The 20,879-nt window shown below is 41.8% G+C and overlaps 1 protein-coding gene across 3 annotated transcripts in view; it reads right to left on the bottom strand.

Annotated features, from left to right (window-relative positions):
• The window catches only part of LOC113169628 (growth factor receptor-bound protein 10-like), a 52,799-nt gene that overhangs the window by 9,886 nt on the left and 22,034 nt on the right, over window positions 1–20,879 (bottom strand). For all 3 annotated transcript variants that reach the window (XM_026371197.1, XM_026371195.1, XM_026371196.1), the window contains exons 4-6: window positions 18,920–19,247; window positions 17,169–17,313; window positions 2,001–2,157 (exon numbers count right to left, since the gene is read on the bottom strand). In XM_026371197.1, coding sequence (XP_026226982.1) covers window positions 2,001–2,157; window positions 17,169–17,313; window positions 18,920–19,247 — 630 coding nt within the window. The remainder of the gene's footprint in view (window positions 1–2,000; window positions 2,158–17,168; window positions 17,314–18,919; window positions 19,248–20,879) is intronic.

The raw sequence follows: 20,879 nt of genomic DNA, 5'->3' as shown, positions 1-20,879 counted from the left end.
GGAGACACACGGAGCATCGTTTTTTTTTTATAGTTTTTCGTTTTTCTCTGTGTCTCTCTACATTTCACAACCGGGCGCACCGCTCTATATAAAACGACACCCCCTTCTCTTCCACATCTGTTAAACTGTACAGACATGAGCACAGAGCACAGGCTTAACTTGTCTTCTATAAGTGGTTTATAATCGCCCTCTCCTGAGGGGGAGGTTGGGTTTTCTAACGTTCAGCTGGCCACAGGCTCTCCAAACTTACTGTTATAGTGCCAAGTCAGAACATAAAATCGCCCTGACAGAAACACAAAGCCCTCTTCCTTATTAATGCAGCAGCAACTTATAGCTCTTTGATTCGCCCCTGGAACAGTGAAGCTGTTTTCTTCTTTTACACTTTTCATAATTTAAAGACATATTCGCTGCTGAAGGATATAAATCAACCTATTCTGTAACCAAATGTGTCTTAACACGTTATAAACAGTGAATGAGAGCAAATGTGCAGTGAGCTACACTGCAACTACTTCCTTTCACTTCCATGTCATTGCCTAAGCCACGTTTACTTCTAAATATATGAAAAATAATAAAAGATAATCTTTCAACTATGTTACCTGAGGAACTGCTGATGATTTCTGAGGCATCGAGAGCTTCTATTTTCAGGACAACGGTAATGCCCCATCCTGAACTAAAGAACCTCCAACATGAAAGACATCCTTTGATCCATCAGTCATCTCCCTCAACTGTCTGCTGTGCCATTTATAGCATTGAGTCAATAAGATTATGCCGACTGATTCAGAAAAGAGTTGGTAAAGCTTCTTTATTAGTTACATTGCTTCATCTCCTAATCTATAACCTTCAATTATCACTTTTTCTTCCCCCAGCTTCTCATCTGCTGGCTTCCACACTAAGTCATTCACCTAATTCCCCTTCAGTAAAAACAGAAAGAAAAAAAACAACAACAATAAAAAGAAAACCACTATATATTTTCTGCATAACTAACTTATTAACAAGTTGCCTAGGATCTTTGTCCAGACCAAGAATATACATATATTTACTTTAATTATACTTTTAAATCTTGAATCACAATAACACCTTAATCCATGCCTTAGACACAAGCAGCCTCTCTTGTTGCTTTCACGTTCTTTTCTCTGCAAAAACTATAAACATTACCACCAACCACCGACAAAATAATCTATTAGTCTGTAATGCTTTAAAGAGTCTAAAGGGTTTATTTTTCAGGTTGTAAAATCTATCAATTGCTGTGCTTCTTAAGTTTATAAGATAGCAACAAAGAGTGTATCTGCCAATTCCCTAAGAAGGTTTTGTTAAACTTCCTACCCTCAGATAGACTGCATCCATTTAAAGGTAAAGCTGCTGATTTTGTGCATGGAATACATTTCAAAATCTCTGAGCTCAAACATACACAGCTTTTCATTCTTTCTTGCAATTATTGTTAGTTTAGGCTTATTCTTCAATCTAACATCTATCAGCTCCATCTCCACTGTACATCTGTAATTTCCCTTTTTCCCCTTAACTCTCCATTTAGTGAATCACAGAATCCGTGGCCCATCTGTACTAAAACAACTCTGACCTCATGTGCACTGTCCATTTCTATCACTTTCTGTTTGCACACGTCGATCAGTGCGTTTAACCTACATATTTCTCAGCTTACTGTGTGCACGTTTCTCTCCTGCATAGTACTGATCCAACAACCATTCATACCGTGTTGTTCTTGATTATATCACCGGACATTATGGCTCTGTGTAGTATGCGCATGCACTCATGCTTGAATTCATGCCTGTGTGAGAATATGCGCCTGTCTGCCTGCCCAAGTATGCGGGCACACATGCATGCAGATGTCAGTGGTCAGTGGTGTATTTCAGTGGTTGTATAGCATGTCTCAGCCCACCCAAAAGTCTTTGAGTGTCTGTGTGGGCAAGTGAGAGTGTGTGTTCTCTTGGGCCTTTTGGATGTATGTGAACAATATTTTCGGCCTGCAGGGCTCTGCCTCTTACCTAGACCTAGCAGCGGGTGGTGTTCAACAAGTGCCCAACTGTTGTCGTCCACACAATGGCTTTTGTAAACCAGGAGCTGGCACAGGTCTCTGGCTGTCATGTCGGCTGGGATCTCCACCACTTTACCCATGCCATCTTCACTGAAGATCTTCACAATCTGGAAAGAGAAAATAGATTAGGGTTCAGTGTTGATCATTTAAAAGTACTTTGGCAATCTAAAGAACAGGGAATTTCATTAGTGAGAATAGACATTATCAGTTATGTGTGCCATCTCAATATACAAAAAGAAAAACAAATACACCTAGTATATATATAGTGGCAACAAATACTCCTAAAATGACAGATGCAATATAGATTTTTATGAGAAACCCTTAGTTGTGATAAAGTCATTTAACACAAACCAATGTGAAAATCCAGCCTAATAGGAGGGTGAAGCCAGCAATTTTCTTCAAACACTAGAAGAGTATTTATCATATAGCACCCCATACGGTATAGGCATACAAAGGTCTGTAATTATAGCGCACAATAGAAAAGAACAGACATTCACAACTATGTAGCAATTGTGGAGTTAGAAATCACAGACAAGGATTTATTATAGAAACTTGTTGGTATAATATAGAAGCAAATATACTATATATATATATATATAGTATATATTTAAGCACACAAAGCAGGGCTGCCCATGTCAAATGGGTACACTACACTGAAAGGGGAAGTAAGCATGTTTCTAATTATAATTTATCCAGGAAATGTATGCAAGTGTTCAGAGATGAGACGTGAGCGAATATGCCTCAAGCTCAAGACAGATACAGATATATAATATATAGATATTTTCTTCCAATTCATGATAAACAATGATTCACATGTTAATGTTTCCATTAATAACACTACTTATAAGACCATAGTAAGACTACTTATCTGCCCAGGCAATATACAATATCATGTATGTATGGCAACAATACATCAGGTGCTGAACAGATGTGAGATCCCGTTTGTGTAAGAGATGCTTATTTCCATCCAGATATTTCTGTACAACAGTAAATAATGAAGGGAACGTTTTCATTCCCATCATCTGGAAGATCAACATAAATTAAAGAAATATATCTGCAGTTCCTAGTGAGGTGTACTTCGATTAAATGTCCACATGTTAGCTTTCCACTGGGAAACCACGCAGTCACATTCTCAGGACACACGTCTAATGGCTCAAAGAGAAAACTGGAGCAGCCTAGTTAACCTGCAGAGGAATCCAGCCTTGTTAGCCTACACAGGAATCCCGCCCGCTAAGCCTACACATGTAATGCATGCATGCATCCCACATAATATATCATGACAAAGAAATTCTGTTCTCTTCCTGAGTGAAGGCGCAGCTTGCATCACAGTTTTGCACAAACCAGGCCTGAGGCACTCTATCCATCCAAAAAGCTCAAGTCGAAAAGCGCCAGAGAGGCAATCATTCAAAGCTGCTGGCATATTTGGCTGATTTTTTATTGCTCCGCTCACATCTCGAAAAAGACAAATTGTCTTCAGCCTTTAAGGTATTTACACACTCCAATTCTCGCCTACGATTAAGCACAGTGTTACTTCAAAGAGGGAACGTCTTAAAATGTAAAAAGAGAAGGAGGCGAGCAGAGGCACACGCACAAGGAGAACGGAGAAAACGCAGAAAGAGAGCGGTCTTACCTCCACGGCCCGCAATAGGCAGCAGTCCGGGGAACACGAAGGCATTTTTTGGAGTGAGCTTGGTTCCCCACGCACTCACTCACTCACTCACACACACACACACACAAACACACACACTCGCACACAGTCACCAAGACTGAAAATCTTGCTGTTTTGTTGCTTTGTCTCCTCCAAAAACACAGATAAAAAAAAAAACTGAACAGCAACAGCGGTTGTGCTACCTGTCTGTCACATAGCGTGGATACTAGTCCTTCAGTGTATCCAGGCTGCCAGCCCTGTCCTAAAAAATATTTAAAAAAACCAAACACTGTCTGTATGACCTAAAGCTAGTTTCTGTACAGAGACACAGAGCCAGTGAGCAAATGGATGGCAGCAGGTACAGTACAGTGCTTCCAGTGCCGGTTGAGTCTGACAACTATCTTCCCTTCTCTCCCCCTCTCTCTCTCTCTCCCTCCCTCTCCCCCTCACAAAGGGTTACAGCCTCAGCCACGGGCTCCGAGGCACACTGAATCAAACCACACGCTCACCAACCAATCATAAGGCTGCAGCAGGCTGATGTAATCATTCCCACACAGACCCGGGCACACACACACACACACACACACACACATACACACTCCCTGAGAGGCACACACACTCCAGTAGACACACAGACGCACAGTCATGCACAGACGCAGCCAACTTTTTCAGACCTGCTTCAGTTTCTGTTCAGCGTTCCACTGAGAAGGGTGTGGGGCAGCAGGAAGAGGAGCAGCAACAACGTAGAAATGATAAAGGAACGCTTTTTTTTTTTTTTTTGTAGGAAAAAGTTTTGCATTTGTCATGTCTCTGTTGCCTCCAAATGTTCTGTCGTTTTCAAGTGAGGGCGTGTTGGCTTGTATGTTTTTCTCTGCTTCCTTGCTTCTCTTTTGCTTTCCCTCCCATCCTCCCTCCCTGTGGCTTAACTTTGAACTCCCCAGTCAGATGTCTCTGCCTCGCACAGCAGTAACAAGACTCATTACAGAGCAAATGAAATGATACAAACCTGGAGCAGCACTTGAGCACTCTGACCCTTTCTTCCTTCCCTGGTGGCTAACTTCGTGCCAACATTCTTTCTCTCTAAAGAACAAAAAACCTTGAGGCTTTTGCATACATGCACACACACACACACACACACACACACACACACACACACACACACACACTCACAGACAGTCACAGAGCCCCCCACTCCTCCTTTTAACTCCGATATTTAATATGGCATCAGACGGACAAAAGCCTCGACACACCCCGTCTGGAAGTTGCAAGAACTGCTTTATGTTGTCCTTGAAGCAACAACCCCCCCCCCTACTTTTTCAGTGGAAGGGTGTGTGTTTGCACATGTGTGGGTGAGGTGTAATCCAGGAATAAGCACAGTTCCAGAGAAGGAAGGAGGAAATGGTGGTAAAAGTGGTAGCAGTAAAAGAGATACAACTTAATTTACTATAGCGGGAAACTTTGGGGAGGCGATGAGGAGAGGGGAAGGGTGAGTCTGCGGCTGGGGGAGGGGAGAGAGGGAAGGATATCATTGCACATGCACACGAGCACGTATGTGGGCGTGCATGTGCGAGTGCTCGTGTGTAGGGGCTAGGGAGAAACAGGAGACAGACGGACGTGAGAAGCGAAAGGAAAAGGAGTGGGAAGCAGGGGGAAGCGGGAGAGAGGGAGCGAGGGAGACTGTCTGGTGACACACTGCAGCAGAATGTGTAGTATGAATGCTCTCTACTGTTAACTGCATATCTAGCCTGCACAGCTGTCTCTCCTACCCACCCCCTTCCCTGCCACAGCTCTCAAACACTCACCCAGAGCAGGACACACACCCTCGTCTACGTCACAGTCAGCCAGAAGGGAAAACCCCAAGGAGGCTACATACATGTACATGCTGCAGTACAGGTTTAGCGCTCTAACTGTAAGAGTTGGTCAATCCCTCTGTTAACCTAAACCCTTTGACCCAGAAGTAGCTGAAAGTCATTACAAAGTTATGTAGAGATGAGCTACCTTTTGACGCTGGTTGGATTTGTTCCTGTGTAGTAAAGATACACGCAATGTAACGAAAACTGACAGCTACACATTTGTGGAACTGAGAAAAATACAAACCATCTTTAAAATGGGTATGAAAAGGATCTCATGTCACACAAAGCTCCACCAAAGCTTAGCTCAATATCTACTGCCAGTGAGGAATGGAATATTTGAGCATGAAGGCAAGAGATGAGGTCACAAATATTGACAAATTACTCATTACTGTAATTATTATCAATAAAAAGACTTAGATCAACTTACAGGAGGAACAGCGAATAAGCAGTAAAAACAATATCAAGGAGCATGAATCATCTGAAGAACCGTCTTCTTCTAATTAGGAAGACCACCTCATTATCATTTTATGTTGTTTGTTTTATCCTTGTGTCCAATGCTAAGTATTATTTTTTTTTTAGCCCTACTGAACCACTTTTATAATACAAAAAAAAAAAAAAATTAAAAGTGGTGATAAGCATCAGGTGAGAGCATGCATTACTGCAAAGCTCGACCTCACATAAGGTAACACTCTGGGCTGCCTTCACAGGCAAATGAATCAAATGACCTAGAATCATTTGGGCAGGAGTTGATCATTGATTAGCTGTAATGGCATCAGACAGGAATGAGAAAAAAGAAGATGGCATCTATCTATCAACAGAAGGAAAGACAGAGAGAAAGAAAGATCACTGTCCTGACTTTATCTTAAATGCTTCTAACAGTGTAACTGTGTCTCTCAACCTCTCTGATGACTCATGACTCAGGTCTGTTAATTGCCCTGTGATGTAATCCCCCAGGGACAGACTGAGAATTTCGGGCAACGCACACAAACACACTCGATTTCAAACACAGGCACCCAGATGTGCTCACGTACACACACACACACACACACACACTGATAAGCTACATAATGTAGATAGTTTCTGTTTCTGTATGAGAACGTGTGTTGTGCAAACGCCACACACACACACCCCTTTGAGAGTTTGCTGGTCTATAAATAGTTCCACCAGTATTACATACACATTACAAGCCATTACATCAGATAGGAGTTACTGTGTACAGATTACACTTCTAAAAGACTATTAGCCATTAGGCATACAAGCCTGTACAAGCCTACACACACACACACACACACACACACACACACACACACACACACACACATTACATTAAGCTCCATTTCTTAATCTGGTTCTGTTGTGAAACACTTGAAAAGGTCATGTAACCTGGATAACAGCTGCCAAACATGTCTCATATGTATGTTCACCCTCGATGCCAGGTCCCATGTCAGCTTTTCCTGGAATATCAACGCAACAGGGGAATTCTCTCTCATTAACCAGCACGGGGACTTTCATGCCCTGAATTTAGCGTTCAGGCTGTGTACAACTATGGGCTAAAAAAAGATTCACTTACTGTAGACTCAGATCTCATGCAATGTACACTAGAATACTTGCAACCCATTAGTTTGACAGTTAATAGCATCAAGACTTTTAAGATGTTGGAAATTGACTAAGCAAGATATTATTTAATATATATAATTTTACCAATATGACATGAAAACACAGTCCCTGAAGAGGAACCTTTTAGAATACAAAACCTGAGAGAACATGGAATATAACATGACTGATTATTTTAATAAATCCAAATCAAAATGTTTTTTTGTCTGGAAGCTTTCCATACAAATAATTCTGATAATGATGACGAATGATGTGTCCACAGTGGAAAATGTAAATAATAAATAAACCAATAAATGGATAACTTTGTTTTTACCTCGTGTTATATCAGACTTTCCATAGTAATATATTTACTTACACCCCATACATAAACTTTCAAGTTGTTTTTAACAGGTCATCAGTTTTGCCAAGAGCAAACTCTTTATCCGCTCTGTCTCTGTCTTACAAAAGCTCAACATGTTGCCAAAAAAGAACTGTAGCGATTTATAAGCTGATTTGGCTCACACGTCCCACCCCAGCTCCATATTCCCATTAACAAATACTCTCTATAAAGCCCCTCAGACTGTAATGTGGTGCTGTGTGTGGTCTGGGCCGCCCTGGAAACTGACGTCCGGATGATGAGATGGAGACACAAAAACTTGAATGAGCCTCGGACAATTGGCCGTCCCCACTCAGCGCCTGTAGTCAGCAAGAGTGGGAGGCACCAGCCAAGAAAACTCTGCTGACTCATGAGGAAGGGACGGTGAACTGTCCCTTGTCATCCAATTACCGTGTCAAATTAAGACCCAAGACACAGAGGCCTATCTGGGCTGAGCGAAGCAAAAGAATGCAGAAAGAGATTTAGTGGGAAGGGGACAGAAAGACAGCAGGGGAGAAGGAAAGGAAGGTGGAGGAGAGAGAGAGAGAGGGAGAGGGATAATATATACAGAGAGAGATGTATAGAGAAAGAGATTCCCAGTGCACACTGACAATACAAATCCATGTACAGTGGCAGGCTGCCATCTCTGTGCAGCCATGCATCAGACCGTACACCGTACATTGGGTAGTTAGTTAGTTAGCCCACAGAACCGGCTCTGTCTATAAACAATGAGGTCTTAACACCCACTCAGGCTTGGAATATTTAAGGAAAAATCTGGAGCTATGTTGGGTGAAATTTAATTAGCGATTAGCAGGTCGGGAAGCACAAATCCAGGTCAGACAGGCAACATTTGATCTGAAGTTAGAACAATAAGTGAATACCTGATAAAAGGATATGATGAGAGAAACCAACTTTTTCTGCATTCTGCAGAAGGAGGTTGCACGTCTATCACAACGCTATTTTGGTTCTTGTTTGTCAGTTTCTGATTATACTGAGATACCTTGCATCAGGATTTAATGCTGAAGTTATCTGACAGAGTTCACACTCTTTGTACGTGCTAAAACAAAACGGAAAAAAAAAAGAAAAAGTGACCTAGTGACTAAAACTTCCTGATGTTAAACCTTTAGAAAGTATTAGCAGTCGATTGAAATGTACAAAATATTTATTATGTACCTAAACAACATTTGCACACTGTCGAGCAACACGTTTCTTAAAGACCATCTAAACTGTGTTGAGATAGGAAAATCATCTCTCCCCTATTTACTGCGACTGCCTGCTGAGAAACACTCCGCATGGAGCCAAATATTTTACCAACAGGAGTAAAAGTGGGATCGGATGCTTAATTGTGCACCAGGGCTGAGTGCCAGGAAACCCAAGGCAGCAAATGTCCTTTCAGACCACTGCTGATTTGGAGACATTGTCCAATTACAGCAGGAGGGCAGAATGAGGGGGCAGCGGAATTGCGACTGGGCAAACAAAGGATGACAGAATTGGCATGATTTTGGCAATACGTTGGAAATGGTCCAACTGGATGTATGGACAGTAGAAATAAAAAGAAATATTAATAAAACTAAAGAAAGACAGAGAATGAGACGTTACATTATTAAGGGAAAACACCTACTGCATATTTCCTTGTATCTCATGAGTATGAAAAGAGGACTCCTGCTGTAGCATCACACGCAACTACAATCGTTTCCCATTCAAGAGGAACGACTGTTGTGTACAAACTGTCCTCGATAATGGGAAGTTTTCTCTAGAGATGCTGAGATCACAGAACCTTCTGTCTGTCACTCTCTTCTTCTTTCTTCACTGAAACAAATCCCAAAGCCGGCTCTTTGAGTCAAGTCACTTGTCTGTCTTTGTATTCAAATCTGTGTGTGTGTGTGTGTGGGGGGGGTTAAGTTGTACTCTGATATCAAGACTGCATTCAGCGATATATCTTCATTTCCACATTCTTCCCTTTAATTAAATGTAATGTGTACAGCTTCCAATGGATTTTAGTGACAAGCTATGCCCCGTCTTCTGACACATCTTCTAACCTTGAGCGGTTTCTCCCTGTTTAGACGTCCATTACCCCTCAACATCTAATAATATCTGTAAAATTAAATTCCTGTAATCTGTTGACACTAATAAGTTACATTAATTATTCTCTTCTCCTTGCGCTTACGCCTCTTTCTTCCCTCCTTGTTTGTTGTTTCATAGCAGTAGCTTCAGAAATCTGAGCTGTCCTACTTTCTCTGAGAGACACAGAGAGAGAGACAGGGAGAGATGTGCAGTCTCCATGACCTACATGAGCCTAGCACTGTTCATCTTTACTCAGATGCTTTGTGAAACATACGGACACTCACAAACCTATACAGGTCAATATATTTACGGGCCAATAGGTGTAACACACTTAAAATAAGTTATCATAAACTAAACTTGACATTGTGTCATCTCTACTAATAGAACGCCCCTAAATGCACATAAACACGTGTGTATGTCAGACAATCAAAAACACAGAGACAGAGAAAGAGGAGATACTGGACGTAAGGGATTCCCATAAGCAGCATGAGTAATGGGATCTTGTCCTATTAACCGGGTGAAATTTGGGGCTTCTAATGTTACACCGCATGCCCTCTGGGAGAAAATGTGAAAGACGGCCCATTAAAGGTGCATCATCCTCCCCCGTGCCTGGGTGGTCCACCCATCCGAAGACAGCGATTTGGTCACATTTCATCCAGAAATGAATTATTAATTATTCCCTACTTTCTAATATTTATTACGTGTGGCTTCATATAATTACCTTGATGAACACTTTAAAATGTTGGGAATGCGACTGCCTTATTAACCTCAAAAAGCACTGAAATATTAACTATGAAGACATCATTTAAAGCTAGCATTAAAGGGACATCCATCCATATCTGCCTATTCTGCCTGACAGCCTGCCTATTTTGCTTTATAGTCAGTGCTGACCTATATTTACTGCAGGTGTGTAATATCATTAACACAATGCAGGATTACAGAATAATTAAAATACCAACTTCATGTGTCAAACTATTTGACTAAGTGAGATATTTACTTTGTGATATTATCTAGCGTATTCGGTGTTTGTAATAATAGTTTTCAAAAACTAATTTTCAATTAAACAGACGCATTGAGATGTTGATCTGTTCCCAGGTGGCTTCGTCCATCACCAGTTTTCTATATTTAACCAGAGCCATTACTCAAGCTAATTATCCTCACTTATTATTCAACAATAGGACATGTGTATGTGTGTTACATTTGTGCGTGCGTCTCCGTGGCACTGTGGCAGTAGCAGGTCTAGCTTGCAGATCGAGGCATGTTTCTATTTAGCAGCGGGGGGATAAACATGGCCCTGACACATGAGATGTTCCAGACTCAACCACAACCTGCCTGGCTCTCGTCCAGGTGGCATTTGATCAACAGCAACCAAACAATTTGTATTTCACAGCATTGAAGCCTGCAAATCCTGCCACTCAATGTAATTTGTACAGTATATGTGTTGGCATGGTATGACGTGTGCATGTGCGTGTGTCCCTGACAAAGGGTTACTGTACTGCCTGCATGTTCTCTTTACCTCTGCCACAAACGGCATCAGATAACATGCAAGTGTGTGTTTGTGTGTCTTCCTTGGGTCTACAGACGAGATGTAATGTTAGGAATTAGGAGGCCAGTAGGCAGGCACGCATCTAACATACACACACGAATGCCTACACGCACAAGCTCAATAAAACTTCCAGTTTGAGCGCATTATTTATATTCACGTCAGTTATAAATAATCACAAAGTCATAAACAATTGAAGTGGCATAAACACTGCAAATTACACACACCACGGTGATTACACAATGCAACAAGTGGCTGTGTTTGTGTGTGTATCAGTGTGTGCTCCATGTTCCACTTTAAGATCCATTTAAAAGCAGACTACAGAGTGAGCCAGCAGATTTCTGGCATTGTGTCACCTTTGATCTCGGCACAGTGTGGCCTGCAGAACACATCAGCACTACAATGAGAAGCACACACACACACACACACACACGCTCACACACACACACGCTCATGTAAAGGTCCAAAGACATTCCCACACATCGAGGCCAACGGTTTGGGCATCAACAGCATTCCTTTCTGCTTTTCCATTTACAGTGGAAAAATCTGCCCTCTGACCCACTGCATTTCCAATATTCAGGAAGGAGACAGCCAGGGAATGCCATGCTTCAACGCCAAGAGTGAGAGGAGGGATGGACTGATGCCCATCATTTATGTACCAGGTGTTTCTGGTTTAAATCCTGCTGCCTTCTTTTCAGGAACCAGTATTTATGGTGCTAACAGAACTTCAGTAATAATTCTTATAGTAGCTATTCTTTGGTATTTAGAAGCTATATTTATTCATATTTTGAAGTGCCTGTGTGAGTGTGAGTGCCTGAGCTTCTTTCAGCTATTTGTTTTGGTTTCCTCTTTCGGTTCACTCTCACTGCTCCCATTAGCGTCATGTCTGGATGCAGCTGGCCGCCGTTTTCAACCCCCCGCACATGACCTGCTTAGCACCAAGGGGCAGACAGACGAGGTTAGTAGCTAAATGGTCAACATATTGCTGCATTTTGCAGCTAAACATACTTTTTCTTAGAAGTTGGCAGGGACAAAAATTTAAATTATTTAAAGATTTATACTTTTTAATCCTAGCCAAAGTTGTTTTTTTTTTTTTTAAGCGATGTGGGGAGCAACAGTTGTGAGGAGGATGGAGAACCTTACCTACCTGAACAGCTGGCTAGACAGGGCAGTTTGAATTTCGCAATCAAATTCACCTCTACTGTATTGTACCAGCACAGATACCATTTGTGAACAAAACTCAAACTGTGTAATTATGTGTACAGCACCGTAAGAATATGGTTTGACGTGTCTGCCACCTAAATATTGGACTTACTGAAAATGACATGCTCATGCTAACTCTGCAAAGTTCTCATTTCTTTCAGCTGGAGTAGTTATTCTGAGGCGGTGTATGCAACATTTATATTCTGCGGCATATCTCGAATACTGACAAACTCAGCAGCTGGTACAATGCTGGGATGCAAAGAGAAACAGTATGCCGTTTGCCTCATTACTGCACCACACTTTGTCTTACTGAAAAAGTTAATGTCTACTTATCATGCTCGGTTTACTTTGTTTTCAGCCTAACACATACCTGCATTTACATTCACTCATACAAAAATAGATTTACAATTGAGGTACACACACTCGCACAGTAATTTCGACCAGCTGAGATGGAGACTGCTAACAACAACATGAGCTCATCACTGAAATTATACTTCAGCTCAGAGCACATGATGTTGGCAGCACTGGCAAAATGCTCTTTTAATAAGTAGATGCCACAGTCTTAAAGTCTGGCTGACTCAACTAATGGCAAAGTCATGAAGAGAGTGAGACAGACAGAGAGGGCTCAGGAAAAGTATCACTCTTATTATTACAGCTTTTCATCTATAGCAAAAAATATATAAAGAAAGCTTGTTGATATGTAAAAATTCATTCTAAATACTTCTATGATTTACAAATAGAGGCCCAACATGCAGTAAGTATACATATGGATTCATTTGTTATTAAATGATAGATGGAAACAGCACACTTCTATCAATTCAAACAGATTTAAAACATATTAACGTGAATAGTTGAAGAAGAGTTGCAAATCCTTTGCTTGCAATAACTGCATCAAGCCACCGACATCACCAAACTTTTGCGATTCTTCTTTTCTGATGCTTTATCAGGCTTTCACTGCAGCCTCTTTCCGTGGTTTCTCGCTTCAGTCTCCTCTTAAGCACGAGCAGCAAGCTCCAAGAAATGTTGATTTTTTTTTTCATATTCAAAACCTCAATGTGCTTGTACTAAAGGTTTATGGTCATACTTTGGTTTGTTCTACATCTTAATTATGTGCTGCACATGTGTCTGTACATGTTAATGATATAAACAGGTGCATTATTTGAGCAACCAGGAACGATTTACATACTTAACAGTGTCCACTTTCACATGTTGCTGCATGTAAAATACAAATAGGTGCAACATTTGTATAATCTCTAGCATTTTTACATACCTAGAAGTCACCTACCGGGCAATAATAAAGCATTTTATTGTCAATGCTAGAATGCGTGACAGCATGTTTGGTTAAACCTGCACGCACAGAAAGCCTTAGCATTATTTTTAGTCAGACTTGTGCAACTGGACAATAACTGGCTCTGAACACCAACAGCACATTTGTCCAACCCAACATTCACTGCTTGTCTGGCACCATGTGCTATTTTAGGCCTCTTACTTCATCATGTGTGAATAATTACTCATCTTGTGAGCTGAAATGTTACAGCACGGCACTGTTGCAACACTGCTGTCCAGCTAAGATTAAAATAAAAGAATAGTAACTAAAATAAATGTTTGGAGTTGAGGCTGAAAGGGTGACTGACGGACAGAAGGATACATATTAACACACAGTCCAAGACACGCAGTCACAGAGAGACTGATAAAAAGATAATAAGACACAGGGTGTGGGGATCCTGAAATACTATGGAGCACAGCAAGTTACAGGACATCTAGTCCAAGTACAGTAAATCCAACAAAACCTGGCAACCCAGTGATCAAATCAGTGTTCCCACACTAGAATGACTGGGGCAGCCATGGGAACACTGTGTCCAAGTGCAAAACGATATTCTGCATTACAGTACTGAGGACAGTCTGTCAAAAACCTAGACTGAGAAAATTAATGGATATACTGGCTAACTGCTTTGCACCGAAGGCTTCTTATAGGTTTTTCCACTGCACAACATGCATTAGTGTTTTCTGAAGGCTAGTGTGGTTTTAATGCTTCTTGGCCAGTATGCAGGCTGGATATGGAAAGATGCAGTTTCATAGTTCCATAGAAACACAGATTAGGTTTGTAGTATCCCTTAAAAGGTGCAGAAAGTATGTTTTTTTTACAGATATGTGTCCATCTGTGCACACTTTCACACATACCACGCTGGAATGGTGCCAGTGCTCAAAGATGCCACCTTCCATTTGATGCTCTTAATCATCACATAATTCCCAAACTAAACAAATGTATTCATTCTTCAATGTTTGATGCTACACTCATGAACAGACAGTTGAGTCTGGAGTTTGGCACACGCATACCTGCTGTAAACACGTCAGCAGCACCACCTGGACTGTAAGAACAGCTACATTACATTAACACGGCACTGTGTTTTCAATCACCAAACATATTGTGCCGGGTTTTAGTGTAATTACCTAAAACACAAGCTGAAGAGAAGAAGGCAGAGAGAGGGTAAAATGGGAAAAAGCAGGAGCGACAGGACAGCACGGGAGAATGAGGTAATCACAGGGCCATGTCAAACAGCTTCCCGGTGATTCCTGACATCCCTGTGCTGTGTCCTCACGCATCCTGCACAGATCCCAAGCAATGAGGTAAAGAGAAACAGAAGGACAGAAGCATTAGAGTCTGTCAGAAAGTGCCCGGAGGTTGGAAAATTCTGTAAACTAATGAGAGAAACTTCTCAACAACAGGTTTGCTGACTGGATGGTTGGAGGGTAGAGACAGGAGTAGACAGAGACAGGCTGACGAGGAGGCCTAAAGATAAATAGAAAAACTGGCAGCAAAGAGAACAGTGATGAAGTGTGATGGATAATGGGCCGGGAACAATGATTTTTCTGCTCACCATCCCATGTGTCAAACCCTAAACAGATCATCAAGCTCTTCTAGTGTATGAAGCACTCGAGGAAAGAATACGCATTTACAAGAAAACACCACCGGCGTGTGTGTGTGTGATGAGGTTTTTCGCTGCAGAAAGGTGCTGAATTGAATTTCCACTAAAGAACAGCCACAATGAGACATACTTTCCATTGCCATCAACAATGGACAGATACTGCCAATGTTGTAAATAGTTTACAGAACTCACAAACAGGCAGACGTGAGCACAAAAAAACAGAGGCACATGCATCTTAACAAATACGCCCATGTGCATGGATGGAATCACGGTGCATTCACACAAGTTTGCACGAGTGTGCTGCACAGTGTGTGCACTGCAACATACACAAGCACTTCAACTTTCCAGGTTCCGCTGCCTCGCTTCTTCGTTGCAAATGTTGGGTGGGTAGCAGTAAGTGAAGATCGGAAACTGCATTCCCGTCATGTGGGGCCATGACTATGATGTCCAAGACAGATCTGCTACCTCCGAATGGTGTTGAAAAGTGTTTTTAACGAATCACCTCGTCACATTTGTACTTTCATTCTAGCATCTGATTACTGTAAGATCAAGGCTGATCTCCAGCTCCCCTGCACCTCCTCCAATCCCACACTCCACTTCCTGGTCTATACTGCACTCTCAACAGGCCGCCTGGGAATTCAAAAAACCAACAACATTCCCGTCCTCAGCAGGTCATCCAGTGTAATAAATTGGATTCTGAATATTTACCAGACATGCCTGCTTCACTTATACAAAGCCATGCAAAACTCATAACCATTTAGTGACACATTAATCTGTGACCTGTACCATATAAACTGAGATTTACCATGCAGTGTTGAATTTATTCCACTGCAAATAATTCAAGTCTACAACATTCCCACAAAGGAAGAAACAACTTTCCCACTCATGAAGACTGGAATGAAATGCAACTTTCCAAGACTTAGTCCAACATTAACCATTTGAAGCTTTATTTGTGTCACAGATGGCAACTGATAATCCTCACAACTTCCCAATTCTTGAAACATTTACTGGACGTCACAAGTTCATTAATCCGTCAAGTGATTTGTGAGCTGACATTTGAGAAAATACAGCGGGTCATATTAAATTCAGAGTTGTATTTGGCTCGAAATGACTTAACTGAAAGAGCAGTCGATGATCTCTCACCATAGGAGCCACACGGTCAGGCCAGGATCGGAGTCAGGAAGAGTATTTATGAGAAACAGTCCGCCCTCACATTACTGTAAACTGGTATGTTACTGTAACCAGCACCGGCTGGCCCCATATGAAGATCATTAACAGTGGCGATGGAGGGACTCTGACTTCCAGGAACAGAGAGTCCAGTCTCTAAATCTTTGTCAACACATGAGCACACAAACGCAAACAGCGCTGAAAAACAATCGCGTGCGCAGGTACGCACAACACAGCCACTCTGCTCCTCGGCTCTCACCTCGTTCTTTTTCCCCTCGAACAAAGCCACAAACCGCCTTTAGCAGATACATGCGCTGCATAATACGGTACCATCACATGCAAGCAATCAGCATGCCTCAGATGAGCAAAACACGGGGCAGATGTAAAGCAAGGAAAATTCCTAAATGCTTGCGTTCAACAGACAGCTGACCGCTAAATGCAGCTGATTTATGATATTTAAAGTCTGCATGCTTCAAAACAAGTATCTTCAGTCACATATGCCTCAGTTGTCAACACAGCTGTAAATCAAACTAAGCAGATGTCTCATATCTGTCTCATATCCTGTTTTGCAAAGGGAACTGCATCCGACATGAGCAGCCCTCAATCTCAGAAGAAAAACGCTGTGCATCCCGTGCAACCGAATTTTAAAGCAGAGCACAACATTTTCTTAATTCCTGAAAATGATCAAACGTTCTGAAGAGAGGTGGAGTTTTAACTGCGAGCCTTTGCAGGGTTTCCACTTACATATTTGCCAGTGGATGGTTCTCCAGGAGGTAGGGACCCAGGACTGAGAACAGGCGAGCTTGCTGGACTGCAGAGTTCAGGGAAGGGGTTGGGGATGGCTGGGAGAGATGAGGTCCTTAGCTGCTGCTCCTCCACCTGCAACCTCCTGGACAAGGGAAACAGGGACAACAGATGAGAAGGTGCCTTCATTTGCAGGCAAAATGATTAAAAATATAGACAGTTCCAGGTCACGACCTTATACTTTAGCCTAAGGTAATGACTTGAAACAGTCTTAAAAAGTGAACTAGGAGAACTTTGAAATGAGTCTTGCTGACACATTTGAAATATATGCAAGGGAGTTAGAATTAATAACGCAGTGCTGTACAGTACTCAGGCTCATGTCCGTTTCTGTCTGATCTACCCATAATGAACAGTCTCCCAGCAAGTGGATATCACAGACCCCCGCAGCCTGCTAGCTAATTTTCTGCAATATTTATCACACATCAATATTGAATCAAGACATCTCTTAAAAGAACTGTTTCAATTTGGCACCTACAGTTTGAGCTCGTGGCCTGAAAGAGAAATTATGATTTGACAGTTGGTCATAAACTTCTCAGGATTCAATCACTTAAAAAAGAAAAAGGTGCAGGTAGGTTTGTGAAAAGTCGACAGCCAACTCAGAGAAGTGGTGTAAGAAACTCTTTCTCTTAGTCTCATTCTCTATCCGGCTCCGTCTCTGTGTAGAACCCAGTGAGTTCAAAAGGGAACGGGTCTTTTGATGTCGTCTCATCTGAGCTTGAGAACAGGGTTATCCAGAGGTCGGACCTGAATAATAAGAACTTCGGGGCCTGTGTCTGTGAGCTTGTGAGTGTGTTTGAGAGAGAAAGAGAGCTCATAAGACAGAATACACCATTACCTGATCATCCCTCCTCTGTGTCTGTCAAACGCTCCAAAGGCGAATAATAGGAGCTGACACCAGCTCGACTGTGAATGTGAGTCTGTATGTATGCAGCCATACTTCTGCTGCCTCAGTGTCTATGTGTAAATGTGCATACCCGCTCCTCAAAGCATACTATTATACCCTTAGGCTGAATATGTGTTGCTACTCTTAAATTAAGAGAGACTTTTGCACTAGGCGCTAAAATAAATGAGACTTTTTTACCTTTCTCCTGCTGATGGATGCAATTTGAGACAAAGTGGGAGTGACAAGGAGGAACAGGTTATTCAAGGGCCACAGATGAGGAGAGGTGAGGAAACATTGTGCCCAATTACTAAGAGGGTGTGGAGGTATGACAGTGTACAGGGAAAGACCTCTTTTCCATAATGGAGAGAAACAAGGGGTTTGAGCTCTATGTGCAAATGTAGAATGCCAGACTTTGTTTGCTCACTGACAGACTTCTTTAGGTATTCTCTATAAATATCCTTATTTTTATTTATTTATAAAGTTTAGAAACTTCTTGTTTCCTCAATGTTAAAATTAACTATGAAATGTCAAAAGAAAAAAAATGCTTATGACAACTTCCAGAAGCTTCAAATGTTGTATTCAAATTCAGTGTTCATCCAACCAACACCAGGTAATCTTTGGCTTTAGTTTCTAAAAAGAGAGAGTTGTTTGTTTACCACAATGGTTGCTGATTCATTTTCTAACCATCAAATCGTTATCTACTGCCTAATAATTTTAACTCCACTGTTGTACTTTTGTGTGCTGCTGAAGTGAACAGAGGAATTATTTTTATCAATTAAGAATCTGCACATTTTATGCGAACACCTACCTAACAGCGAGGATGTGCATGGGCTGTGACCGTCGGAGGCCAGTTTGTGGCGAGCCCGCAGATGAGGATGAAGACGAGGGCGGCTCTGGGGAGACATGGCTTAGCGCATGTGAGTGGTGACCCTGCCTTTGTTGGCTGTGTTGAGTGTGATGGTGATGATGATGTTGGTGGTGGTGGGAATGGGAGTGGGGGTGTTGGTGTGTGGAAGAGGTCTGGCCGTTGTGCAGTAGTGGGGTGGACTCGGTCTGCTGACCACTGCAAGTGGAGTACAGGCTCTCGAGGGAGGAGTTCATATCATTCACCAGGGCTTCTAGGTCCACGTCATCCTCTGGAACAGGAAAAGAACAAATCACTGAAACAAGACAGAAAAGTCTCTCTTGTCTCACTGTTCTGGACAGGTGTAAAAAGTGTTGAGGAAAACTAGAAGAACTGCACTAATCAGGGAACAGCGTGCAGCAGAAGAGCAGAAAACACATCACTTAAGATGGACCGAAAAATAAATCAAATCAAACCCCACATTACAACAATACAATAAGAGCTACTGTAAGTGAAAGTATAAGTCTGCTGCTTTCATTTCAAGCTGTGCAGACACACACACACAAAAAGAAGACGTAAAGTCCCTGGATTTTGTTGGGACTTTCCTGTACCATTTCTAATTCTCTGTCATTTCATTGTGGCCAGGATTTGAACCCTTGACCTCAGTTTGCACCACCTTAATTTCCAGTTATACTAAAAAAAAAAAAGAAAAAAAAAGAAAAGTGAAAGAACACATGCACAACAGACACTAGCACACACGTTGGTAACTGGTTTTGCCAGAGTGCTCAATCAGCAAGACTATCTTGACTACATACATTGTGCTGTGAACCAAATTTCTAGGGAGAAAAAAAAAAAGAAAAAAGGTACAAGCACAAACCTGCCCGTAACACGTTTCAACTCAACACTGGGGATTACAGCGAAGGCATCATAACGTAAGCCTCTGCTCCACGTTGAGAGCAGAGGCAATGTTCATGAGGACAATGTCCTCTAAACTCTTGTGAACACAGATTCATGAAGTGAATTCTTCAACTTACTGTGTGTGAGTGTGACGTGAGCCCAACTTTCATCTGACTCATTCATACTGTCAGAGTCTTAGTATGTGGGTAAAGTGGCCACCTGACTTTGCTCTTTCTAAATTCCAATCTGCAGTGGTAACTCATCTTATGATCAATAATTCTTTATTATGAAAAAGAAATTAGCCTCATCATGAATTCCTCATTAGATCTAAGTATCCAGAGCCTTCAACTCTGCTGTAATACACAATTTACCCACTAGGGGGTGACAAGCTCTAATTAAAGGGGGCAGCGATTGACATGAATGAACCCCAAAGAAATCTTGGGTGAACATTAACATTACTATTGAACGCACCAAAAGGAGATTTTATTCTAATGAAGCATGGGTCACATTTGTTCTTACCACAGAGGAACAGAGAGATATCATCTCTGGAACACTGCCAATGTATATTTGTAATGTCAGTGTAGCTTTGTAATTTCCCTGTTGTCAGAGGTAATCCGTTGTCAGGACTTCAGATGTGCTCCAGGTGACTCATGAAACTTCCCCTCAGCTCAGGGAACGTAGCAGCTGACAGCTGGATCATGTGAGGTGGTGTGAGGGTCATGCCGTTCTAAAGCAGCCAACAGTCTCACTGCGCAGTAGAGAGCCGACACTGAAAAAGGTCATTTGATTGATGTTGAGTTTTAACAGCCCTGGCTTCAAAGTGAGCCCCTCAGCCTGGCAAGAAATTGGTTTGCAGAAAGACACTATATAATATATATATATATATATATATATATTTTTTTTTTTCTTTTTCTTAAAAAATGTTTCACAGGGAACAACAACACAAGCCGCACGTTTATAGGCTGGCAAACATTTCCATCCCTGGATACAGCAGCGCGGCTCTGTCTTCAGCACCGACAGCTCCAAC

This window comes from Anabas testudineus, chromosome 16 (assembly GCF_900324465.2).
Source record: "Anabas testudineus chromosome 16, fAnaTes1.2, whole genome shotgun sequence".
NCBI lineage: Eukaryota > Metazoa > Chordata > Actinopteri > Anabantiformes > Anabantidae > Anabas > Anabas testudineus.
This window is presented reverse-complemented; position numbering and strand designations above follow the sequence as displayed.